The sequence below is a fragment of the Fusarium proliferatum genome (assembly GCF_900067095.1).
Source record: "Fusarium proliferatum ET1 genome assembly, contig: FPRO_scaffold016, whole genome shotgun sequence".
NCBI classification, from domain to species: Eukaryota; Fungi; Ascomycota; class Sordariomycetes; order Hypocreales; family Nectriaceae; genus Fusarium; species Fusarium proliferatum.
Window position 1 is genome coordinate 391,337 of NW_022194805.1, and position 25,400 is coordinate 416,736.

The 25,400-nt window shown below is 47.8% G+C and overlaps 9 protein-coding genes across 9 annotated transcripts; 5 read left to right on the top strand and 4 right to left on the bottom strand.

Annotated features, from left to right (window-relative positions):
- Positions 1-413: 413 nt before the first annotated feature.
- On the top strand, positions 414-1,835 carry FPRO_08945 (uncharacterized protein; the record flags this gene model as incomplete). Its single annotated transcript, XM_031224572.1, has 6 exons — positions 414-467; positions 516-608; positions 654-1,123; positions 1,170-1,587; positions 1,637-1,704; positions 1,754-1,835. The coding sequence occupies 6 exons, from the start codon at positions 414-416 to the stop codon at positions 1,833-1,835; spliced, it is 1,185 nt and encodes a 394-aa protein (XP_031089817.1).
- A 2,072-nt stretch (positions 1,836-3,907) lies between these two features.
- On the top strand, positions 3,908-4,621 carry FPRO_08944 (uncharacterized protein; the record flags this gene model as incomplete). The annotated part of the gene is made up of 1 exon (XM_031224573.1): positions 3,908-4,621. One exon carries the CDS (start codon positions 3,908-3,910, stop codon positions 4,619-4,621), a length of 714 nt encoding a protein of 237 aa, XP_031089818.1.
- Positions 4,622-5,510: 889 nt separating this feature from the next.
- On the top strand, positions 5,511-6,176 carry FPRO_08943 (putative maleylacetoacetate isomerase; the record flags this gene model as incomplete). Its single annotated transcript, XM_031224574.1, has 1 exon — positions 5,511-6,176. The coding sequence occupies one exon, from the start codon at positions 5,511-5,513 to the stop codon at positions 6,174-6,176; it is 666 nt and encodes a 221-aa protein (XP_031089819.1).
- A 291-nt stretch (positions 6,177-6,467) lies between these two features.
- FPRO_08942 (putative fumarylacetoacetate hydrolase) lies at positions 6,468-7,791 on the bottom strand (the record flags this gene model as incomplete). Its single annotated transcript, XM_031224575.1, has 2 exons — positions 6,468-6,814; positions 6,861-7,791. 2 exons carry the CDS (start codon positions 7,789-7,791, stop codon positions 6,468-6,470), a joined length of 1,278 nt encoding a protein of 425 aa, XP_031089820.1.
- Positions 7,792-8,760: 969 nt separating this feature from the next.
- FPRO_08941 (uncharacterized protein) lies at positions 8,761-10,171 on the top strand (the record flags this gene model as incomplete). Its single annotated transcript, XM_031224576.1, has 3 exons — positions 8,761-9,096; positions 9,142-9,964; positions 10,029-10,171. 3 exons carry the CDS (start codon positions 8,761-8,763, stop codon positions 10,169-10,171), a joined length of 1,302 nt encoding a protein of 433 aa, XP_031089821.1.
- A 378-nt stretch (positions 10,172-10,549) lies between these two features.
- FPRO_08940 (uncharacterized protein) lies at positions 10,550-12,678 on the top strand (the record flags this gene model as incomplete). The annotated part of the gene is made up of 3 exons (XM_031224577.1): positions 10,550-10,976; positions 11,177-12,023; positions 12,138-12,678. The coding sequence occupies 3 exons, from the start codon at positions 10,550-10,552 to the stop codon at positions 12,676-12,678; spliced, it is 1,815 nt and encodes a 604-aa protein (XP_031089822.1).
- A 2,032-nt stretch (positions 12,679-14,710) lies between these two features.
- FPRO_08938 (uncharacterized protein) lies at positions 14,711-16,145 on the bottom strand (the record flags this gene model as incomplete). The annotated part of the gene is made up of 2 exons (XM_031224578.1): positions 14,711-15,114; positions 15,167-16,145. 2 exons carry the CDS (start codon positions 16,143-16,145, stop codon positions 14,711-14,713), a joined length of 1,383 nt encoding a protein of 460 aa, XP_031089823.1.
- A 1,282-nt stretch (positions 16,146-17,427) lies between these two features.
- FPRO_08937 (uncharacterized protein) lies at positions 17,428-19,645 on the bottom strand (the record flags this gene model as incomplete). The annotated part of the gene is made up of 2 exons (XM_031224579.1): positions 17,428-19,220; positions 19,276-19,645. 2 exons carry the CDS (start codon positions 19,643-19,645, stop codon positions 17,428-17,430), a joined length of 2,163 nt encoding a protein of 720 aa, XP_031089824.1.
- A 248-nt stretch (positions 19,646-19,893) lies between these two features.
- Positions 19,894-24,755, bottom strand: FPRO_08936 (uncharacterized protein; the record flags this gene model as incomplete). Its single annotated transcript, XM_031224580.1, has 2 exons — positions 19,894-24,481; positions 24,544-24,755. The coding sequence occupies 2 exons, from the start codon at positions 24,753-24,755 to the stop codon at positions 19,894-19,896; spliced, it is 4,800 nt and encodes a 1,599-aa protein (XP_031089825.1).
- Positions 24,756-25,400: the final 645 nt, after the last annotated feature.

Consider the following 25,400-nt stretch of genomic DNA (forward strand, 5'->3'; position numbering starts at 1 on the left):
ATGCGTCGCAAGACACTCGGCCGAATAATATAACCGTATGACTCCTACCGTTGCATCAAAAATCCTCCATCCCTGCCAAGGAACCATGGCGATCGCCAAACTACCCCATCCATTTCAGGAAACTCGTCACCTTCACGTGCAGGTCCAAAAGCCGTATTTCCAAGCCGCGTACTAAAAAGACATGGCTTTTATTAGCGCTGACTCGTGCTCTCGCATTTTGGTGAGAGAACCCCTAAAATGCCGATGGAAAAAGCCGATTTCGGAATTAAATTCGGATAACCGGCAAAGCGTACATCCGGAGGCGGGGACCTCGTAGATTGATAAGATGGCGTAGATAAAAAGCGCCGAGCTCTCTTTCACTTTTGAAGGTTGTTTTCTCATATGTTTTAATTATTTGGGTAATAGATATCAACATGACTGCAGGTTTGAAGAACGTTATTGTCATTGGCGGCTCGTATGTTGGGCTTGTAGGTCTATCCTAGAGAACGGTGATGAGTTTGACTGACATGGTCTAGGCTGCTGTTAAGGAACTGGCTACACTTCTACCAGTTACACACCGTGTCCTGTTAATAGAACCTCATAGCCATTTCCACCATCTCTTCGCCTTCGTAAGTCCCTCACAAATCTCTTCTCACTCAAGCTAACCCTCTCAGCCCCGATTCGCCATCGTGCCAGGCCACGAACACAAAGCCTTCATCCCCTACACCGGCTTCTTCTCCTCGCTCCCCAACGCCCCCAACCATACCATTGTCCGCGCCCGCGCAGTATCCCTGCAAAAGAACCAACTCACCCTGGACAGACCATGGCAGGGCTCAACAGAAATCCCTTTCGAATATGCCGTCGTCACAACGGGAACACGACTCCAGGCGCCTAGTAACATGCAGCACGACGATAAGAAGCCATCTGTGGAGTACTTCAAGTCTTACCAGCAGGGCATCAAGAATGCAAAGTCTATCGTTATCGTTGGCGGTGGTGCGGTTGGTATTCAAATGGCGACGGACTTAGGGGAGGTGTATCCGGAGAAGAAGGTTACCTTGATTCATTCGAGAGATAGGCTCATGCAGCTTTATCATGAGAAGATGGATGCTATTCTGAGGGATAGATTGCAGGAGCTTGGTGTTGAGTAAGTCAGCCTTTCTGCTGGATAATAACAAGCACTAACGGAGCAGTGTTATCACCGGCACACGAGCTGTGATCCCAGCGAAGGGCTTCCCAACAGACGGATCGACATTCGAACTAGAACTCAAAGACGGCCGAAAGATATTAACAGACCTCGTCATTCCAGCAACAGGCCAAACGCCGAATAACCAGTTCCTCAAGGATCTCCAGCCCACGTCTGGATACGAGATCATCAACCCCGCTAACGGCTTCATCCGAGTTGCACCAACACTGCAATTCGCTGACCCCGAGTACTCAAATTTGTATGCATGCGGTGACATTGCCGACAGCGGCGCTCACAAGGCTGCGAGACCAGGAGCCGGACAAGCGCAGGTTGTAGCGCAGAACATCGCTGCTATGGTGAACGGTGGCCGACCTGAGCAGAACGTCACGGTTGATCCTCCTGCCATTCACCTATCTCTGGGATTGGTTCGTACTACCCATGTAACCGGAAAAGTCGTGGCTAACAGTTTTGTAGAAAAAGAACATTGTGTTTAGAAATCCTGGAAAGGGCCAGTCTGAACCTACGATCATCTGGAGAGACGAGTAAGTTTCCTACTTGGTTTTACAATATGAGGTACTGACGTGTTTGCAGTGGATCGAGGGATATGAACATTGAAGGAGTCTGGGAGAGGAGGGGGCAGAGGGTCACGCGACAGGATGACTACCATCTTTGAAGTGGCTGCCTTGCGACGACGAATAGAAGGTTGATTTCATGAAATTTAGACTTTGGCTGGTTATGCAAGAGTTCTTCCAAGGCCACTCGCGCTCGATATTTTTGTGCAGAATCCAGAAGGCTTTGCGTGCACACTTTATCCTGTGAATGTGAATTCACTGATTGTCCGCGCCTGTCACGCAAGATGGTGTGTCCGATGGAGCCATAAGTTGTCGTTTCTGTCAGCTCAAGAGAACAAGATCCTTACGCAGCATACAGACAGCCCATCAATACATTGTATGTTAGTACGGACTTAGTGCTTGATTCACGTAGTCGGTCAGCTTCATTCACAAGCGAAAGCTTTCTTCCTCTGTTGTTGAACTATAAGTCTTTTTAAGTCACATATCGAAAGTCCGCACGCCGTTGGCAAACTCTGAGAGCCGTCTGTCCAATCAACCGTAGGCAATATTGACGATTGGATACTATTGAGACAAGAGACAGACCCTGTGATGAAAGACTTGCGCAGATCTCGACGCATTATGCCTATCATCAAGCATTGAATGTGACTTGGGATCAGTAGTGGCGATGCAAGCCTTGCGTTTTGACTTTCGAATGACACCACAGACTCTTTCCGCCCCTCAGATACCAATTGAAGGGCAGAAGTGACGAGGACAGGGTTAATTCTTTACATTGGAGAATTCTTGAGACGGCTCTTCTCGTCAACGACTTCCCGGTACGGTGCTGGTCAGTACGTGGCTATCACGACAATCCAAACGCCGTTTTTTTTAGTAAATGCAACCATCCAAAGCCTGGACCGCAAGCTACTTGAGTACCTCTTATTTGGGGTGCTGTGTTGGAAGTTGGTATGCTGCCTGAAGTGTGATGTCTCAGGGTGTTGTTTTAAGTAGGTAGACCTGACAGCTGATCCTTCCATCGTGCGCCTTACCTCAAGTCGCTCTTCATGCACCACTATTCACCCTTTACAACTTCACTGCTTAACATAATTCCGCGCAGGTCTTTCGAGAGGTTTCTTGATCCTTCGAGAAGAATCACAGCAATGGCAACCAGATCAGGAGACACCGCAGTGCTCTGTCCTTGCATGCAAAGTTACCTACAACTTTAAGGGATGTCATTGGATCCTGCGTGAGCTTGATTTCCAGTCTGAGGTCTCCATGCAAGGCCTTGCGGTGTCACGTTCACGGCCTTGAGAATCGCCAATAGGTCATGACTACAAGCTCCTTTCACAACTCGAGATGCTGTGTCAAAGCGGAACAGAATGAGGGTGCGTCAGATATCATTGGCTAATAGATAAACCTTCCAGCCGTGAATGCTGGACAAGTCAGAGTCTAAATCCTCTCCAACCAGTCCTTCCATATAGCCTTGTAGTTACTAACCTGATTTTCCGGGTCCCGTATGACAAGTTGGTATGAAGGTTTGGTGTGTACTCGTGCAAAGCTACATTGTGACTGGACTTGAACCTTGCAGTTCAGTCCTATCACCAAGGGAACACTCCCCATTTAACCCTTATAACGACAACCTACGATTCCCCTTCATCCAGGGCAGCAAAGCCCTCGATCTGAAAAACTCTCTTGCCCTTCCTCTATAAGTAAAGGCCTTTCCTCCCTCTGCCTCAGTTTCCATTCTTCATCCTTTCGTATCAGATTCTGCCTTGTACGTCTTCAGCTTTCAGCCATTTTACTTACAGCACTGCTGCCTTTTGGTCACCTGGTTTCTTGAACTTACAGTCAGTCTTACCAGCTTCGCCCTCCGCTTACAGCACTCTTGACTCTTGGTCACCTGATTTCTTGGTCTCTCAGCCAGTCTTTTCGATTGCAGCACTGTTGCCTTTGGTCACCTGATTTCTTGATCTCTCAGTCAGTCTTAGCAGTTACGTTTCTCTTCACATTGGCGTCTCCTGGTTCCTTGATTCGCACCATTCTTTGAAGACCCTGCTCTGCTTTCTTGGCGACAGCTGTACAATAGCCTTGTTAGACGCTCTTGAGCTGCAGAACAATATATACAAATACATTACTTGACGTACCTTGCCGATTTACACTCACTCATTCTCTCTCACAATTTTCTTCATCAGCGACAATGCCTTCTCTTGCAGACTTGGGAGTCATGGACCACATGAGCAGGTCAGATGATGACATGGATGACAACTCGTCAACATGCTCCTACTACTCTCTCTCCGACGTAGAGGACATCTCATTCAAGAAGATCCCTGCGCATGAGGTCCGAAAGCAAAGCGTGCAAGTTCCTGAGTTTAGTCCTCTCTCTACATATCCTCACACCTTTCACAACAAGGAGGCACTACCGCTCAAGGTAGCCGGCCCGTGGTTGGAGTATCCTCTCTGCCTTAAAGGCAAATACATATCATCCGTGGGTATGAGCCCAGGACCAGCGCGAGTCATCATCAACCCGTCAGTCCCTGGTGGACATGACGTTATTTATCATCCCACAAAGTGGGAAGGGAGGTTTCTTCAGGCGAAGTACCGACCCAAGGGGTACAGAGCAAAGATCTCTGGAAGTACGGCTATGCCGACAATCCCCTCACCTCCATCCTCACCTCTACCATCTCCTTCTCTCTCGCCATCTCCTCTCCTCTATTTCTCTCCACCTGCTAGTCCGGGCTTTTACGGAGCATCTCCCAATGGGTTGATTGCGAGCCAGCAAGCGTTTGCCTTGGCAGTGCAGCAACAGCAAATTGCATGGCAGCAACAGAGCCTAATGGCCAGTTGCATGTACCCACAGGTTATGGGCTACAATGGCGTTGTCCGCGGCCAGTCTTTATTGGAGTTCTATTGAAGCGCAAGTCAGCCTGGCTATAATGCCATCAGCGGCTTTGGGCACTGCTAGCGATCAAGCGACTCTCTGTTTTGTATCAGCATTTTTGATCAATTATTACTCTCAATCTTATCAGCAAGTTTGCGTCCTTTATTACTCTCGACTTCTCATCATCTTCATTCAATCATTTTCAACAGCGATCTTCCTTTTTGTTAGCAGTGGTTTGCCCGTCTTGTTTGTTAGCATTGGACTTTATGGACTTTGCCCTTCTCGATACCTTTTTGGATCAGATGTGGTATGAAGTCATGGCTTGGTTATGCATTTTAGAACTGGATCGATGAATACAAATCGCGATTTCTTCTCTCTCTCAATTATAGACTCCAAATTGTGAAACACTTAACCGTCATTGACATGTACTAACAATAATATTTCTAATCGCCATATGAACTTATAGTTGACTGCCAACCTACTGAAGCTTGGTAAATGACACTTTTCCCACGTATCTTATCTCATCGAAACGTAGGTCTTGACTATGGAACAGTTCGTCTCATGCGCATTTCACGCGAAACAAGGCACTCTTCCGCACTCACCTGTCTCTTTTCATTAGAGTCTGACTCAGCCGGCTATCGCCAGCGGAATTACTCCCCCCTCCATAGCAATTCTGCCGAACTACCCCGGATTGTCACACTCACCCCGCACTCCACCGGAATCCTTCCGACCTCCAAGACTTCAAAGTTCGGCACTACCAGGCTAGCGACGGGTAATACTTTACACAATGACAGCACAATCATCCTCATGACATAAGAAGGGCGTGACCTTGGGGTTCGGTTATGGTGAGGAGGTTCTTCACTTCTCTTCGATTGAACTGTTCTCAGCTACAGTAGTAACTTGATCAATTGCATCATTCAATATGTCTGACTCTCAGTATACTCTCTACTCTTACTTCCGATCGTCATGCTCAGCACGTATTCGCATCGCTCTCAACGCAAAAGGAATTCCATACGAGTTAGCATTCGTCAATCTTCTCAAGAATGAGCATCTCTCCGATTCTCATAAGACCCTCAACCCGTCAGCTTCCGTCCCCGTTCTCATCTCCAATGCCTCCCAAGACAAACCCTTCCGCATCGGTCAATCCGTCGCAGCCCTAGAGTATCTCGAAGAAAAACACCCTTCACATCCTCTCCTCCCCTCCAACCCCGAAGCACGCGCAACAGTTCGAACCCTCGTCAACATCATTTGCGCAGACATCCAGCCCGTTACAAACCTGCGCATCATGCGTCGCATTAGAGAACTCGGTGGAAATGCAGAAGAGTGGAATAAGCAGCTAATGACTGATGGACTTAAGGCTTACGAGGAGGTTGTGAAGGATTCAGCGGGAAAGTGCAGTGTTGGTGATGAGTTGACGCTGGCGGACGCTTGTCTTATGCCTGCGATGTGGAATGCTGAGAGGTTTGGTGTTGACTTGACGCTCTTTCCAACGATCGGGAAAATCGTGGAGGGGTTGAAGGATCATCCTGCTGTTGTGAAGGCGCATTGGCAGAATCAGCCTGATACGCCTGACAATCTCAAGGCTTGATGGATGTAGAGCTTATAAGCAAAGCTGAATGGCTACGGTAGTTAAAATGTAAATTCCCACTTCTTCCAAATGAATGTGTATTGCTACTTGCTAGTTGTAAGCTGAATCTTGATCGCGCTGACATGAGTAACAGGGACATAACACTCAAAAGATCAAGGATACAAGAAGCTACACGCTGCCGTGATCCAGCATGACAAGACAAGGGTAGAATGCACAAAAGTACGTCAAAGAGATTGATGCAAGTAAAGTCTATTTAGCTTTTGATACTACCTGTACGTCCACAAACTTGCATCACTTGAACAGAGGAAGAGGCTCAAGGATCTGTCCCGACACCTCACCGAAGCCAACCTTCTTATCGCCACTGCCATAAGCACCACGAATAATGAGGGTGTCGCCATTCTGAATGAACTTGCGCTCCTCTCCATCCTTCAATTGAATGGGCACCTTGCCGCCCTTGGTTTGCTCCAGCATGCTACCCTCGGTGCCAGACTCGGTGCCGGAGATAGTACCTGATCCGAGAAGATCACCAGGTCGAAGGTTGCAGCCAGTGATGGTGTGATGTGCGATCATCTGGGGCCACGACCAGAGCAGGTTGCGTGAGGTCGTCTTGCTAAGGTGATTCTTGTTGCCGGCGGCAGCTACACATAGTCAGCGGCTGTTTCTGAAGATGAGTGGCGAACTTACTGATGATTTCGACCTCGAGGTCAATGTCCAAGACGTTGTTTTGCTCCTTCTCTTTTAGATAGGGCAGAATCTCATTATCGTTCTTGATACCAGCAGCCTTGGCCCCTTCAAGAGCATCAGCCAGCACGACCCAAGCACTAATACTCGTACCCAAGTTCTTAGCCGTGAAAGGACCAAGAGGCACATATTCCCAAGCCTGGATATCTCGTGCGCTCCAGTCATTCATGAGAACATAACCAAAGATGTGCTCATCAGCCTCGTCAATAGGAACAGGACTACCCATCTCGTTCTCACGGCAAATAAACATGCCCATCTCGAGCTCAATGTCGAGCCTCTCACAGGGCGCGAGGTCAGGAACTTTGTTACCAGGGCGGAGGATTTGTCCCCAGGGCCGTCGAATTGGTGTGCCTGATACGACAACACTACTGGCTCTTCCGTGGTAAGCGACGGGGAGATGGGTGTAGTTAGGTTGAAGAGCATTGTCGGGGCCGCGGAAGAGACAGCCGACGTTGAAAGCGTGATTCTTGCCGGCATAGAAGTCTGTGTAGTCTCCGATGGTCAAGGGGAGATGATTCTTGACATCAGAGCACTTTAGAAGCGCTGCGTCTTGAAGTTTCTGGTTATCCCTCAACACTGAGTTCTTGGTGTCTTTCGCAAAGACATCCTGGAGATAACTCCTCGTCACGCGATGAAAAGGACGACCAAGCGCCGCGAATGCATTCAAAGACTGTTGCGAGAACACATGAACGTGCTTCTGGATCTCAGAACTACCCGAGAACCCATCCCCCTTCGCAAAAGCATCAAGATCTAAAACATGATCGCCGATCGCAACAGCAGGTCGAGGCGTAGCATTTGACGAAGTAGAGATGATGCCAAAGGGGATGTTGGCGATGGAGAAGTGAGACTCGGCGGGGATAGATAGCCACGACATTTTTGAGTGAGGATAGTGAGATGAGGAGATTTGTGTAGGCTTGTAGATGTTGATGTCAGTTTTATCTTGTATTACAAGCTGGTGATGGAGCCGCCGCAAGCCGACTTAGCGGGGCTGGATGCCGGGGCTAACGCGGGGTGCGGAACGGAAATGGTTCCGAGTATTCCGTTGTTGGTGCTGTCGGTTACTTCGGCTGAAGAGCGGCCTCGGCGGAGAAATGTGCGATAAGATAAGCACAAGATCGATAATGAGATAAGATACGATCTTAAGATGAGCCGAGTCTAAAGAGGGAGGATGGTGATAAGCACGATACGATAAGGACTTGAGATATGATGACATTTGCCCCAAGTATTAAATACCTGGGATCTCATGGTCGCTTCTCTAGAATTTACAGTATTTACCTTATGCAATTAAATCTGACTTTGATCTACGGAGTCGGTGACGTTCTCATCTTGAGCGGGCTGTCATGTTGCCTGCAGCCATTTATATATCGCTATCCGTATAGCAACATCATTCACCAAAGCCCTCTTGTCTCATGTTACCCCTTCCTTGGCATCATTGCGCCTGCAACTCTGGCAGGCTATGGCATGCTGTTCTAGAGCGTTCCTGGTCCTTTCCAACCTACCTAGGCAGCTTTTGTTCTCAGCCGTGCAGGGAATCGTCAAGTCACAGAATAGATAGAACATACATGATGGCGTCGATAGTTTCAAGCCATCTCCTGCAATTACACCCTGTCTATCACGAGGCTACGCTTCACTTTGCTTTTAAAAGCGATCAGCTCCGTCTAATAAAGGAGATTGACAATGATTAGAGATAACACCAGTTAGCCAGCATTATTTATAGTTAGTTCCCAACAGCCCAGTGCACGTCTCGCAGCACTGGGTGGAAGTACGGCTTTTCCTCGCCTAGGGTAATTAGACCGCCGCCAATCACCAACTTCCGCGACATTCTCCCACGCATCCAATTACCATGGCTACACCTGACATATCCGCCTTCTCATGCAAAGGCATAGACATTGGTATTAAGAAGTACCAGCCCTGGACAAATTGCAAAGCAGCTGCTGCATTCCTCGCACCATGGGTCGACCACAAAACCGTCAACATGACAGATCTCGTGACCTATCTCAAGTCATTTGGCGGCACAGATATTCCTGAGTGGAAAGCGATGAACTGGTTCTTCTGCGCAAAGGAGTGTGCTAACAAGGAGATGAATGAGTGGCTGATCCATAAGCCTATGAAAGAATGTAAGGATGAAATGTGCGAGGTTTGGGAGTGGGATGGCAATGCTGACATTGTTGGCATTGGGGTAAGGTTATCGCTTGGAATATGAGATTGGTGCTGACGTAGGCAGATGATGTTTGTTTACTTGATGGGTGCTATTCTCGCCAGTCTCTACGCCGCATCGTTTTTGAGCAGTATGTATGACGAGAACGACTGCACCACGTTCAAAACTCGATCCCCGTCGAAGGAACAAAGTGTCTGGGACAAGATCCGCAGCATGTTTTACAACAGCCTCGGCGCGTTCCACACTGGCTTAGGCCTTTTATCGGCTTCCGTCCTCCTCGCTACTCTCGTCATCTGTGGTCGTAAGGAGAGCGTCTACGACATAAACATGTCACGTCTTGCCTGTGCTGTTTTGACGGCATCTTACTTTCTGATTCTTCCAATTTACCTTGACATTGAGCGGAAGAGCATCTCTGGATGTTTCATGGGTGTTGTTATATTGGTGCTCTTTACGGTAGTGATTTATATGAGTTCTACCGCCGAGACTGCAGCTACGCCGCATGGAAGAGTGCCTTTTGAGGCGATTTGCTGGGACTTAAAAGCATCATTCAAAGCCAGCAGTGCGGTATTTGCTTTTTATCTCATTGCAGGGGTCATTGCGATGCTCGCTGGTTTGACGTACTTGGTTGGCAAGTGCAGCAAAAGGCCAGCAGATAAAGTGCCTGTGCTAGGCTGGCTCTTCTTTCGTTTGCCGTGGAGGATCTTGAGCTCAGTTTTCTTTTTCATCTTTATGTGGACTGCCCTTGGAAGCCTTTTTACCCTCAGGGCGGATATTGCGAGTGTAAATGGTGGGGGAGTGCAGGATTCGGAGGGCTCTTGGGGGTTTGGACAGATTTTGGCGCTCGCGACTTGGGTTCCTGTTATGGAAGAAGCAATTGTTGTTCTTTTCAGTGAGTTTTACTTGCTCTCTTTGGAAATTACTGAGAAAGGTCAGAGGCTAACATCGGTTGTCAGAGAATGGCTTATACGTAAGCCAGCGGCGGACAAATAAGCATTACGTTAGTGTTGAGGCCTCTGCTGGGACAGAAGAGGCAGAGACGTTAGTCCCTGTGCAAACACAAAGTCAGGAAATGGAAGATCTTAGGAATATGCCTTGAGATTAGCCTGGTCTTAACAGCAGTGGCGTAAGATGAGGCTGAGTCGGGGCTAGAACGCCTGCTTGTGGGTCGTGAGCTGGGGAATTCATGTTCTCATTGGTCTGTAAAAAGAACAAAGTCATACAAAGTATGGGCTTGGCTTTGCACTGCCACGTTGGCAGCACCCAAAACCTGATCCAGCAGCTAATCATTTAATAAATTCTTTGTAACGCAATCACTGTATTGATAGGGTAGTAAATGATCTTTCTCCGTGTAGTCACAGCTGGAACTGCCTGAAATCCAAAAGCTGATGTTTGAATGTCAAGCTCTTTTCTCATCTGCGAAGACTATATTCTTCAATAAAGCGGTATTCACCATCGGTCGCACCTTGCACCTACAATGTTATATAGCAACAAGTCACCACGATCTCGCGGTGCTGGCGTTGTTGATATCATACACCCTTCTCCGCAACTTTGCAGCAGCTGCGCATCCTTTCCGTGGCCATCGGGACTTACAACCACAGCAACATTTAGCAAAACGTTTTCTTCTGCCCAAAAATCAGCTGATGAAGGTTGCGTATTATGTCGCTTCGTTTGGTCATTGATAATCAGCAACTGTGAAGTGATCAGCGAGGTTTTGGACTCAGAAGAATTTGCAAAGGGATCAATTGAGTTATATGTTCACGAGGACAAAGGGGTCTTGATATTAGTCCCGGAAGTAGTGCAGAATGGTCAAGTACTCTCTACCGGTACAGGAGCTAGGCTTGAACTTGTCGGGTGTAGTGATACGGAGGTGATGGAAAAGTTCGAGACACGTCACATCAAAGGTAGTACCAAAAGCCTGCTAAAGTTATTCAATATTGATATCAGCCTATTCTAGACTTCACCGAGGTAAATGTCCAACATGAATTGGCTGATCTCATTAAGCACCAGATCCAGCCTTGAATGGAGAGCTGTCGCGCAAGGCTCACAGATCACGAAAGCTGCGGACCCAAACATGACGCATCAGGTCTACCAACTCGTCTAGTCGATGTTGGCGAGGGGGATGATTCTCTGGTCAAACTCATTGACGTCAAGAGCTGCGATCACATCCCAAGTTTGGCCTACCTTATCCTCAGCTATTGTTGGGGAACCGGCAACGAAAGTTCCAAAACGACAGAGAGTAATCTCAACGGACGGCTTCGTGGCTTTTCTGTCTCGGAACTTCCGAAAACCATCCGAGATGCCATTCTTTTGACAAGAATGATGGGGTATCGATACCTATGGGTGGATGCAATGTGTACCATCCAGGGACCGAGCGGTGATTTTCACGCAGAGTCGACCAGAATGGGCGATTATTACTCGAATGCCGAGTGCTGTATCTCTGCATCGGCTGCGACTGATAGCCAACAGGGCTTTTTGACTGAACGCCCGCTTGCAAGATTTCCTATTGAGGATATCGCCTTCAAGATACACAAAAAGCCCTCCAGATTATGGGCTTATAGCGGAATAGGTTCCAATATACACAAAGAGCCAGTATATTCCATACTCAAATGGAATCACAACACAACAAGTGCGAAGAAACACATCCTCACATCGCCGCTGACAGAACGCGGATGGTGTTTGCAAGAGACGGCACTAGCAAAGCGGACACTTCACTGGACTCTCCAAGGAGTATTTCTCGAATGTCAGACTTCTCTTTTCCTCGAAGGCAGAAAAGCTCGGTGGAGTTATAAAGGCCCACTGAGTGAGGTATTCTTCTCACCAAGAGATATTTTGGCGATGCCTGACGAAGACCTACTTTTCTCATCCGGATGGTATCAGCTTGTCATTGATTTCTCAGAGACAAAGCTGACGTATGAGACGGATCGTTTATACGCCATTCATGGACTTGCGTCAGTGCTCATTCGACGTTTCAATGCCGAATATTTTAACGGTCTCTTCCGAAGGAGTATAGCGCAGGGCCTTTTATAGTTTCATCGGTCCAGCTCGAATGGGACGTGCAACAGACCAGAGAACGTACAGCTACCATCCTGGTGCTGGGCATCAAGTTGTTCCGTTAGTTTCATGAAAATCCTTCAGGTACCGATATACATACGAGATGACCACCCTGACCGGCCTACACGCTTCCCCACGCATCCTGAGACTATAAGCACGGTGGAGGGCACGACCTCTAGGCTCTACATCAGAGCGCCGATCATTCAACTAGAGATTGGAGCTCTCAATGTTGGATACACGAAAACTAGTGGCTCAGATGATATAGCGAAGTTCGAATATTGGTATTGGTTGGATTCAAATCGTCGAGTTATGCGCGATTATCCTGCTGTAAGCTTCGTTGCGGAGTGGGTAGAAAGTTCTAGCGTATCGTGGATACCTGTAGGTCAATCAGAGGGTAGCCTGGAATATATTGTGGGATTATTAGTGCATGAGGTGCCTAGTCAAGGGGAGGGGGTTTACTGCCGGTACGGGCTTCTGGCTTACAAGGGCCAGGATGACTCTATACTGGATGATCAACGCTTGAACGACGTTAGCGAGATAGCTTTGGTGTGAGATTTCGATCCTCTTTGAGTGTCATGAAACGCTTATGAGAGACTCATATAGGTTATTGGATCGTAATAGTCTAATTCTGATCATAAGGCAGCACTTTTGTCTCACTTTTGGGCGCAGCTGGCATGGCATAAGCCAGGTAATTAATAGCATATGATCAATCAGATCTTTAGGCCTTTAATTGTCCTTTTTGCCATACCTTTTTACAATAGGCTCAAATACCATCGGCATTGAATGGGCATTTATAGGTACCCTCCAGCGGTCTCACTACCTGTAAATAAAAAGCCTCTTGAACAATCTCTGACTACCCAGCCTCGCCTGTTTCAAAGTCACTCCTCAGGTATACCGAGACTGCGTCGGCAAAAGCATCTACCATCCTCATCCTGACCTTAGGAATCATGTCAAGTATTGCCTCCCGCATACTCTTGTCTTCATCTTGACTCCCCCGAGCGTCTAAAAGCTTGATGATCGGTGACCACAGAGCGATCTTTACAAGTATGACACTAAGACTGTACAGTTCGGCCTTGTATGAGAAAGGCGGTCTGTCAGCTGACTCACTATTTTGCTGCGCTGGATGGCCCTAGTAATCTAGGTGTCGGCACAGACTCTGAAATCGATTATTGTCAACATTCTGAGTCAGTCTAGTCTCACGGAACAACCTGCTGTGGTCAAGACCACTAATATATGCCGCACCGAATCAACAGTTGATATGTCGCTACTTAGAAACAGGACATTATTACTGCGGATCCCCTCGTGCAGCCAAAATCCCAGGTGAAGAAAAAGTAGCGTTTTGGAACGCAGCTTGACAAGGTTGAACCGCTCGGTTGGAGATTTAGGTGTAGAGTCTTCACTGATTAGCAACTCTAGAAGAGTGTAAAATTGCTGGCCCAATTCAAATTTGAAGACCAGATCTTCCTTTGCGTCCTCTTCTCCTGAGACAGGCATGCGACCATGGCTATGCATTTCAGGGACCTGAAATCTTGGTACACATATCCACTCGATCATCATAGGGGTGATGTTGATGTTGCGCAACCTAAACTCGGCTAGACTGCGTTTGGTAGAGTATTCAGTTGCGTTGTCTAGTTTCCTTTCATCTTTGAATCCTCGGTAACTTCGTGGTAAGTCTCGTTGGTGAATGGTGTCGGTCCGGTTTCTCATTCCTCTGCAACTTCCTGAAAGTAAGCAATGCGCTGTACTACTTTGAAGGCTCTATCCTCTTCAGAGTGTCCCCACTGATTCCGAATACCATCGAGAACTACGTGATGACAGACCAAACGAAAGAATCACAACGGTCTATGCACAGGCTATTGCCTCTTTTCACTGCCGCCATTGACGCAGTAGGCACTTGTCCATCCGCAAGCGAAGAGGCGCTGGTAAGCATCTGCATCGATGAAAAGGCCTTTGAAAGGGAGCCTTCCTTTGCTTCTGGCGGCTCAATCCAGGCCATGCGAAGCCGACCAAACACAATGCTGAAATAGGTCGTTTGTTCGTTCAAAAAGTCCACCATTCATAAAATGCCATGCTATCTCTGAATGACGTTGTACTTCGAGTCCCCAAAAGGACTGAAGTGAAGCTTGAAGGATGGCCAGGACCTCTCAGGGTCCATTCGCACTGAAATAGCAATTCTGAGAAACGAGAACCTACAGAGACACGAGAACATCATTGACATGATCTGTGTCTGCTGGAGTGTAGATAGCAATTGCAGTGTGATGCCTGTTCTTGTGTTAGAGACGTCCCAAGGCGGCGATTTATACAATTACTTTGAGAGCGCGACGAGGCTTGATGTGAGAGACATATCAAAAGATACGAGAAGACTATGATTTTTCTATTGAAACGCGGAAGTTAAAGCTATGCGGTCAGTTGGGGCGTCGTCGCCCAGGTCAAGCATTCTGTCTTCACCGCAGCTACCTTGTACAGCCAATCATTTGTGCTGGACCATCTGTGATCTTTGGACATACCATCCACCACGAAGAGTCTCATCAGAACACTTCAGTGGTATTTATAAACTCTAAGTTCTCTCTGCTGATTTAAGCGGTCAGCCAGGCGTGTAATTCTTCGCAGCCTGGAAGTCCTGTAGATCAAAGACACGCAGACAGCTTTCCACCTTTGCCAAAGATATAGACAGCTTATCCTGAATACAACAGTTATGGCTGCGATGTCTGCAATTGTCATAATGACTATAATTCCTGATGCTGTACCAATTAGGTTTTTTCAACCCCTTTATCATCTCTTTAGAACCTTCAATACTGAAACCATCGAATGGCGGGGCGTTCCGCGGGTTCAGAATTCCATGTCTGTTGAGTTCCTTGGTCAGGATTCCCAAGAGCATGGATGAGCACTCGAAGGAACAATCTTGTTCTTCTTGCAGGCGATCAAGGAGCTCGTAGATTGCTGAGAAGATTTCAGCCAGAGCGCTCTGACGTGCTGTGTCAATCTCTTCTGCGGCTTGCATCAGCACAGGCCGTCATGCTGAGTTGAGACAAAAACTTACCAAGAATATCGGCTGGAACAGGGAAGTCCTCGGCTTCGATTAACTTCTGACTGTGCGTCAACGCCAGTTGTGTCATGTTTCGGAACATAATTGGTTCTGAGAAAACCCAGGATATGAACATCCAAAGAACGCAGTCTCGCCCATACACCGTCGGTACCTCTGATTCCAAGCCTTTTAGCCAAATGTCTGCGTATAACTCGACGCTCTCAAGGCAATCGTAATAGTTCACAATCATTGCTACCTTTACAAGCATTTCAAGGCTGAGAGATTTTGGGATATCTCGATTATATCCATGCATGATAGTCAGGACGATCTTGAAGGCTTCAGGATCCCAGTCGCTCGCTGTTATCAGGCGAAAACCTGATGAATCGGCCTTTCCCTCTGCAAAAGGACCAGTAACCATTGTTCTGAAGATAGGTGAAGCTAGCTCTAAGTGTTTTCCGGATACTAGCATTCGAAACTCGATCTTCTTAAGGTGAAGTACGCATGTTTCTCCATAGTCCCAGTCTTGTATTTGAAGGCTTGTGTTGTTGGGATTCGTTCCAGGGTCGGTACAACCCGGATCCATTTCGTCGCTATCTGACGATTCCGGAAGAGCATAACGTACATTACTAAAGTCTGAGAAATCGGTTCTACCCAAGTCTATGGGAGGTGCGTTGGTAGTACCTCCTAGCGATGTTGAGGTTGTAACAGGAGACTCTTGCGGCGCTGGTGGCGTAGCCGACGGGGGGGGCTCAACTTTCTTCTCTTTCTTCTTTTTTCGCTTCTTGTTTTTGCAGTTTTCCTTCGTAGGCTTTTCTTCCTCTATCCAGATTTTATCTGTCTCCCATTTAAAGCTCTGGGCCCTGTATGTACTAAGAATGATCCGAGTATCGCCGTTCGAGTCGAAGATATAGGCCGATGGTTTTTTGCTGGGAGGTGTTTTTGGAGGGACTGGCTGAGTGGAAGCAGGCTCAGAGCCTGGGACTTGGTGGACCATCTTCTTGCCTTCATTCTTAAGCGTCTCAATCTTAAAAGGGTCAAAAACATACTGACCTATGGAGGAGCAACGAGGTTGAGTTCTGATTATTGTGCCTGAGCAGTGTCGTTGCCAGAATTTGCAAAGAAAACGGCTTTGGCGCTGACTCTAAAGAAACGAGCCCCTCGTTTTGAATGATGGTTGACGTTGGGCTGGCCTGCGGGAGGCCGACCAATTCACTGTCAACCCCGCTTCTCTTCCTTGGAAATCTGGCCGATCGTATCTCGCTTGATACAGTCACACTGGATGGTTTTCAAACGCATGCAAGTGAAAAATAAATCATTGGATATCATCCTACCAATAATGACTACCAGATTGTATTTTGTCCACTTTGACACTTAGCGCCTACTTCCGAGCCAAGCTTTGAGCCACTATAAATCCATTCAGTTAGTGGGACTGAACTCAGTGTATCAGCTTGTCTATATAAGTTATAGAGTGAGTTAGGGGTAGATAAATGTATACATTACCTTGCTAATTGTATGGTAAAGACTTTAGGTTTATGTAAGTCCGTAGATATATCTATTATCTTCGTCTTCTAGTTACATTTGAGAATATTGGGCAGCAGGTTAAGCTCACTGGCTTATCTTATTGAAGAGAGCGGTGAATCCGGCCACGTTCCGGTTGTGTCGGCATCCCCATGCGACGCCATGATACAGCGGGCTCTCGATGCCGGCATCATTAGTATCCATCCTGGTGACCCCCCTAAGAGGCTGTTGACGTAAATGCCTATGATCCCTTTAAGCTTGAACTAAAAATGATTTTTTCTTTAAGAGACATGGTTCCTTATTTTCTCAATAAGATGCAATGACAGCGGCTTGTCACACGTAACGATGTCAAGATTCAAGCACGCGGCCTGATGGATGGTCCTTTGGAACCGATCGCCGTCGTTGCTGCTGCCCTCTACTTCTCCGGAACGCATAAGCTGTACTAATAACAATGACTTCGGCCACATTCCAGAACGATAATATCATCGTCAGTACTTGTCTTCCAGTTGGGAAGTGTGTTTGAATGTGTAAAGGCAGCAGAGACATAAAGGTCTTGAGTATTTGCATCATGTCAATAGATACAGTGCCGTAAAGAAAACATATTCGAAGCTGTACATACATCCAATTCTAAAATACAAAATGAATGACATGTCTTAGATACGCGCAACATAGCCTGGGCCTGTAAGCCAGCTTCACGAGCTTTTCGAGCCATCCACATACCTTGAATAGATGCTTGATATAGGTTTCGTAATCAATCCTTATACCAGCCTTACTGTTCTAATTTCGACGTTATCGAAGAACGACAGACCCCCAGCTAAATAAGGCTTCGAAAAGAATGTTCCCACTCGATAGTATTCATTCGGATTTCCCGTTGGGTGAATCAACAGGCCATAAGCCACCCTTTTTGATTTGGTCTCTGTCTCCAAACCAGCACCACTTTCAGCACTTGTGGATGAGGTGGTGGGCAGCTCAGAGGCCACCCCAGCATCGGTTTCATCGCCAATAGTCTTAGAGGTTTTAGGATATTTTGGTGAGATATCACCTGTTACTGTTTCGTGTGGAATGGTACTACCTATCAACAGGAAACTAATGGGCGCCTGGAGAGTAAAGCCTTCCGTTCGGCCGAAGAAACTTTGAACAAAACAATCAGGATGAATATCTGCAAAGTATCGCCCGTCAAATGTAACAGTGTCTGGTTCCCCGGATAGTCGAATTAGTTTTTGTAATGCTAGCCTCGGCGATCCTATATGTACCCTGGAGGTAATATCAAGTGCCGCATGCCTTACTTCGCCAAAGGCTGACTCTCCACGCAACGCGATAGCTGTGTCTAGGCTATGGAACTCTGGTTGACAGCCAGCTGAAAGATCTGGACGGTATAGAAGGAACGAAAAATCTTCACGTCGACTAGCCCAGCTCCAAGAAGGCGCAATGTATGGGGAGGGAGCTCTTAGTCGCTGTAGTAGGTCTTGATGACTAGGCTTGTCTACTTTTCCCGCAGCCCAACAGAGCGATTGATGCATATTATTTTTCCAGAGACCAGCTGCATAGTCATCGTTCAACCTTTTACTGAATAGCGATGCGATACCAGCGATAGAAGGAAGGAAATCTGTTTTCCGCGTAAGTTGATGGCGCCTAGGGTGGATTTGAGCTATTATTTCGCTCCATTCTTCATAAATGGCTGCTTTGCTACCCGAATCGATTGTCACGCGGTCAAGCATGATATAATACTCTTCATATGTGACTCTGTGGCCTCCCGTCGATTCGTTGAAGTATTTGCATTTTACGTAGATGTTTCCTTTTGAAAACATGAGGATACGAGTTGATGAGATGCGTTCCTGGAACGTCCAGCCTCTCCAAGCCCAAGGGCTGTCGGACACTTCGTTCGCGTCGTTGATTAAGTAGGGAGGGGAATATATGGCCAAGGCATAAGTGCTATCAAAGTGAGTTCGAAAAGGAACGAGAATTCTTTCTGTATTTTTGAGAAATCCTTGCTCGCAGTTGTCGGAGAACGTAGCAGCAACTGCCGCGTAGGCGTTGCCATAGATTCGTTCCATCACGGCACATTGATTCTCCCAGTCAGATACGTCATCTTGGAGAATACACAATGCATCGACCCAAAGGAATGGGACCGATAACGCTCTGGTCACAGATACGGCGTCCTTAATAACCTGTGGCAGAGAGAATTCTGGGATTTGCCGCTGGTGCTGGGAGATATTGTCTCTGGTTGTCTTAAGCTGCTTACTTGCGTGAGGCTCTGGACCCCAACAGTACGTAAGGGCAACATATCGATGGCTCTCGGCGCCTCGGGGTTGCAAATCTTTAGTAAGGACTAGGCTCAGCCGGTTTTCTCTGACATCAAGAAGCCGATCGGGTATGAAGGTTTTGTCGGGGTTAAAGTGGTTGTGTGATACACACGACTCCAGCTTCGACTTCATCCACAATATGCTCTCTTCATTGATATGAGACAAATGCGGCTGAAGCCTCAGAGGCGTGCCCATATCGAGATCGGTAGCTGCCGTGACAGGGCAGTCAATATGGAATTCCTTGCCGTCTATGTCGTTTCTTGTCAGCCATTGCACATGTGTCGATCGGTCTTTGGTATATACCGGGTCTTAATCTGATCCTTAGAGCCTTTAAACCATACTGGTCGGCTTCGCCGAGGGTAAACACATAATGCAGCGACACGGGAACACGTTTTATTTCGAGTGCCCTCACTGACTCATCGTATACTCGCCACCATTTCACAACGCGACGAAGAAACTCGCAGGCATCGCATTTGTCTCCCCCTGGATGAAAGGCGATAGACAGGTAGTTGGTCACATTCCAATCCAGATCAACTTCTTGTTCCTGGCTCCATTCTCCAACTGATGGGTTTCTGAGTTGGATGTCATCTAGCGTTGTGCTTCTCAGCTGTAAGCATGCGCAGCGCTTGCAAAGCTTTGCAAATTGGTATGGGGAATTATCAGAGACTGTCATTGATGAGACGCTTGTAGTTGTTAGAAGTATTCCCCGCTTGCGCTGACGTGGCACTTCCTTGGAGACATACGCATGACTAAGCAAGGCAAACGCTTGAGGCTCGCTGGGCTGCACACGAGTATACTTAACTAGCAGTATAAGGAGTTTATAAGTGAGTTATAGAAAGAAAACTGAGGTAGCGTAACTCTTACAGACACACACAATTTTACTTCTATTTGGCAGTACTAAATACTCTGTCCAACTAGTTACTAGCTCCGCGTCATCAGCTGTCCAGCATCTTCTTCAATCTCATCATCCTCATCAAAGCCAGACTGCCATGATCGATACATAGGTTTGAGCTTCAAAGTCCAATCAGAAGAGTGTACTCCCCCATGTGCTTCTATCGCTGCAGCAATCTCGCCGTAACCATTGACTGATGCCCAGTCCAAAGGAGTGAAGCCATCCTCATCTTTGGGAGACACTTCGATCCCGGGCACGCGCAAGAGAGCTCTAGCTGCAGCCAGGTTCCCTGCCCTTCCCGAAGCATGAAGAGGTGTATGCTTGTGGTGATCCCTCGTATTGATATCCACGCCAATTGCAGCGAATGCCTTGATTAGCCACTCGGCGGGCGACAATACTTGCTGGGCCTCAGCTGGGTCGATGTCCCGGTCATCATTAAGTTCTTCGACAACTTCATCCAATCCATCGTCATCGTCACTCTTTTTAGGATCCACCCAGTGACATAGATAGTGAAAGGCGGAGCGTCCGAACCGGTCTACGTGGCCAGCTTCTCGGGCAATCTCTGACGGTGAGTACTTGGACTGAAGAAAGTGGACCAGACTCTCGACCGTGCTATTGTTCTCGCTTCTAAGGGCCAAAAGGACAATATTCCTATCGAACTTGTCGTTCAAGTCGTACCTTGCCCCATGTCTGATAAGGGTTTGTGCGCATTTAACCGAGCCTTCCATGAGGGCATGGTGTAATGGCGTAAATGACGAAGCGTCTCTTTTATCCGGGTCTAGCCCAATACTTAGCAAAACAGAAACAGCAGGCTCGTTGCCGAATATGCAGGCAAAGTGCAGCGGCGTTCTCCCTTTGCTGTCCTTAGTGCTGACTTGTGGTCGAAGGACGGTGAGACACTGGCGAATGAAGCTGTCAGAATGCCACATGACTATATAGTGCAAGATACCTCTCCCTTCCTTATCTACCTCACATGTTCGCAAGTCCTTGATGGGGCTTTCCAGTAGCAGCTTCACTATCTCCCGGTGACCCTGTTCAGCAGCGACGTGAATTGGCAATTTGCCACTCTTGTCTCGAATAGAATGGCTGGCGCCTGCTTGGAGTAAGTCTTTGCAGGCAGTATAGTTCCGGTACTCTGCGGCGATATGAAGAGCTGTTTTCCCGTCCCGGGCTGTTTTGTTTAGCCATGCCCTTGTCTTGGAGATCAACAGAGACGACAATGATACCCAACCAAGCTCACTTGCCCAGTGAGCAATAGTCCTACCGTCAGAGTCTGTTGAAGTATCATCGACAGAGAACTCATAGACTAGGACGTTGACAACTTGCTCCCAGTCTTGCTGAGCGCACAGAATCAAGAGCTTTGATCCACAGTCATTTGACCTTTGGAAAGTATTAGATGGAATACCTTTCAAAATCTCCATCATTCGCTTCTTCATGCCATGATACGCGTACCGTTCTAGCAAAGTGAAGCCATCCCCATCAACGGTGACGGCTTTGAATGGGTCGCAAGCAAGAATAGTATCTTCCAGAGAATACCAGCGAAGTGATGAAGCACGATGGATGAACGTTCGCGGAACATCATCATCCAGATAGTTGAGCCCAGTAGAGTGGCGAAAGGTGCGAGCTTTCTCGAACCAATTGTCAGGCACATCAGATCGAGAGATGAGCTTGAGGGCGCTTTGTTCCGATACACCTTCATCGAAAATCTGATCAAGGGCATTGAGGCCATGGCAGTCTTGCTCGTAAATGTCGACATTTTTGCGGCGCAGGAGCTCAAGGCTGACTGATTGTAGAGACACTCGCGACAAACACCACTGTAAAGCCGTCCAACCTTTCCTACTTTTGGCATTCAGTTCCACTCGAGGATCGGCTATTAATCGAAGAATTAGTGTGGGGTTGACACCTGCTTCGAGCGCGAGATGAAGCACATGGCCTGCATCGCGATCGGTTGATTCCATCCTAGTCTTGTGGTTGGCCAAGATCATTTCAAGACATTGTCTCCGGTCCTCGATTAAAGCCCATAGAAGGGGGGGCCAGCCTCGTGAATCAGTCCCATTGATGTCTTCCCCACGGTGCAGTAAATCCGACAAAACATTGGGATAGTCGCCCGCCTTCAGAATGAAATGCATTGGAGGTAGCCGAGAGAACTGATCTATACTGTCCCAAAACGGACCTGTGTGGTACCTCGCCAATCCTAAGAGTATGGCGACCATCAGAAAGTAGTGTGATTGCCGTAGCAAAGCAAAGTCGGTCAGGGACTTGTTCACCTCCGGATCTGACAGGCCATGGTTACAATGGTAGTTCCAATAAGAGACGCAATACACAAATAGTCCTCGAGTTCGGTCGTCCAGTTCAGTCTGGCCAAGCTTCAGCATAGCTGTCCCAATTCGCTCCTTTACTTCCGGCTCGCTCTCAATGACGTCCATGTCGTCGTATTTGCTAAGGTCAAGCGAATCCAGGTAGTTCTTGCCCTGAAGTGACATGACGAACAGGTCTCGCATCTTGTCTGCCATGGCCTCTCGGGCAATATCTCGGAACTTTGCCAGGTCTCTGAAGCTAAGCACTGTAATACATCGTTTTGCGAGTTCAGCATCTATATCTGCCTCACGAACAACATATTTTGATATCACTCCAGAATTCGGGCTTGAAGACATAGAATCATCTGCTGTCAACAACTCTTTGACTGTGCTATGCGCAAATCTTACCCTCAGGTCTGGGTCGACGCGGAGAAGGTATCCAAAGGCTTGATCAAAGTGGGCGTCAAAGTTGAACCCAAGTGCGTTTTTGAGGTCAGACCAAGTTCTCTGGCCAGTACTGATTGCCACCGCGTGCTGGAGTTCGCTCAAGCTCAGGGGCTTTCGAGACCCAAGCACCCAGGTGAATCCTATCTTTGCGACATCCTGAGAATCCTCTGGAATCTTCTGGAGTAGAGAGCAGTAGAAGGCTCTAGCTTCTCCAGAAAGCCTCCTTAGCCCTTCTAGTCGAGACTTGATGACTTGAGCAGACCAATACGAGACACCGGCTGTAAAGTGGCTCCATGCGAGAGCTACTTGCAAGAAGTTGCCTTCCGATACCTCGAGAAGCGACTCTTCGATGAGATTCTGATACTGCCACGGGATGGCGCCACTAGAGCATAGGTCCCCAAGCCTGGCATTAATAAATTGCCGAATGTCTTCAAAGACCATGTCTTGACGACGGATGTCAAGCCAGGTCACTGAATGTAGTATTCCCCTTGCGTTAGGGCTACTGCGATCGCAGATGATAAACTTGAGCTTTTGGCCAAGGTCGTTTGAGACTAGATGCCGAAGTCTCTGGACCAAAGCAGTCCGCGATGTGTCCTGCAACTCGTCGATTGCATCAATCAGAATCCAAAAGCTAAGATCGGGGCTGCGTTGGAATACGGTGGTCAGAAGCCTCCACACGACGTGGGGTTCCGCGTTGGCCCTGTCAATACTGCATACAGTCTGCATATCAGAATCACTCAAGTACCTGAAGAGACTTTTGTTGTGAGAAAGAACTTGGAACAGAAGAGACTGGGCTATTTGCACATCCGAGTTTCGCAGCCATTGCTCGGATGCACAAAAGAAGAACGCGACCATCGACCCTCTTGCAGCACTGCTTGTGTTTTTCTGGAGCCAGCGCCGCAAGTGATCTATAAGAAATCTCGAGGCAGTCGTCTTTCCAGCACCGGGGGCTCCCGATATCCAAAGAACTCGGGCTGTGGACTGATCACGCCAGTCTCGAAAAGCACTGGTCTCGGTGATCCACGAACAGGTTCCTGGGCTGGGTCTAGTGATATTTCTGAGGACCTCTTCTGGATCTAGGGTTTTGATAGATCGTAGAAATTGATCTCGTAGTGGATTCTGCGTTGCGTTTGGGCGGTCCAAGGCGTCTTCGACCATTTCCATGATGCAATCTGATATCATCTGATATTTCTCACTTGTCATATCGGAGAATTTACACATTGACCGATGGTCAGCCTCGATAGAGATGGGGACCTCATTTGGAAGACCGATAACGGCAGAGTCTTCTTCAACGACTAGGCCCGATGCACCCTTGGTTCGCTGGCGCTCGTAGATAGAGAAGATGCGGTGCAGTGACTCGGAGCGCTCGATGAACTGCGAACATATCGCACCAAGCATGTCTGACTTCCGTTTGAGGTCTTCTAGAACCTGAGTGCGAACAGATCCCAAGGTCACGACGTCAGCCAGCTTCGCCAGAAGACTACCCCAGAATGCTATGTCGGAGCCGCGATGAGGCGTGCCGAGAAACATGATGCCAAATGTGTCTCTTGTAATTGGGTTATACCGACGACTTCTCTCATGGGCAATAGCCAGCGCTCTCTTAACGACAATGCCGCCTAGGCTATGGCATATAAACAGCAAGGGTCGCTCTTCGCTGAATTGCCGCCGCTTCGCGATTAGCCTTTCGAGCAAATTTCTTGCATGGTCGTCCACGCGTGAAGCTGATCCGGTGAATGCAACGCGCGAATCATAGCCAAAGGTAAAAATCCGAGCGTGTGGAATTTCCAGCGGGAGAAAGTCCGCAAGCCACAGCTTGCCATCTTGGGTCCATGTTTTGAATGCTTTTCCATTCAATCCATGCACAGCTATTATACTAAGATACGAGAGTCAGGACAGTGATAAAGCCTCGATGCTCTCATGAGCCAAAGCGCGTACTCAATCTTTGTGTTCTGAACTTCATAAACATCATTCTTCGGAGGCCATAACTGATAAAGCCCGAATAAATCGCCTTCGTCGGTCATGTCACTTGAGCGGCCGGGTGACGTGCTTGCTGCCACTGCTGACTGGGGAGTTGACCCTGCGTTGACTGCTGGCGTATCATCGTTCCGATCAGAAGATTTAGAGAAGCGCCCTATTATTTTTTCCATGCTCATACACAATGCAGTTCCTGGGAATGCTGAATAGGCCTGCCTGAGATATATATCGCATATGCAGTTCACAGTAGGACTGTACCCCTCATATCGACTTCTGATAACGTGACTCTCAAGAAACATGGCATCCAGTGATTCGATAAAATCTCACGTGAGAAAATGACAATACAATCGTCTACGTGCTCATAATCCTGCTTTTCAATACTAGCCTAAGGGGTCCAGGAAGATATTAATTATTTCTGGCGATACTTATAAATAGGTCTCATAGCCTTATACTTCATTAATCCAGAGACCTCTAATATGATAGTATATTAGAATTATTTTTGTGACTCTTTAAGACTCCCCGCATCTGAGCACTGCTCCTCAGGCAACAGGGCATGCTCTTGCGGCAAGCCTCAGTGGCGTCTTACAGGGGCCTCACTTGCTCCTGCGCCACATAGTCGCTGCTCCTTGGGCAGGTCTTCAGATACACGCTCTCGCCTCATTTTACATATCAAGCATGCTTTACAGGTGCATTACAAACAAATACAATCTAAGCCATAGAAAGCCACGTATCGCCATATTTCCGCCATCTGCAATAAAGCCTGAGAAATTACGACCATCCTCTGCTGGAGCATCCTCGCCGCGCCCTCGGCTGTTCCC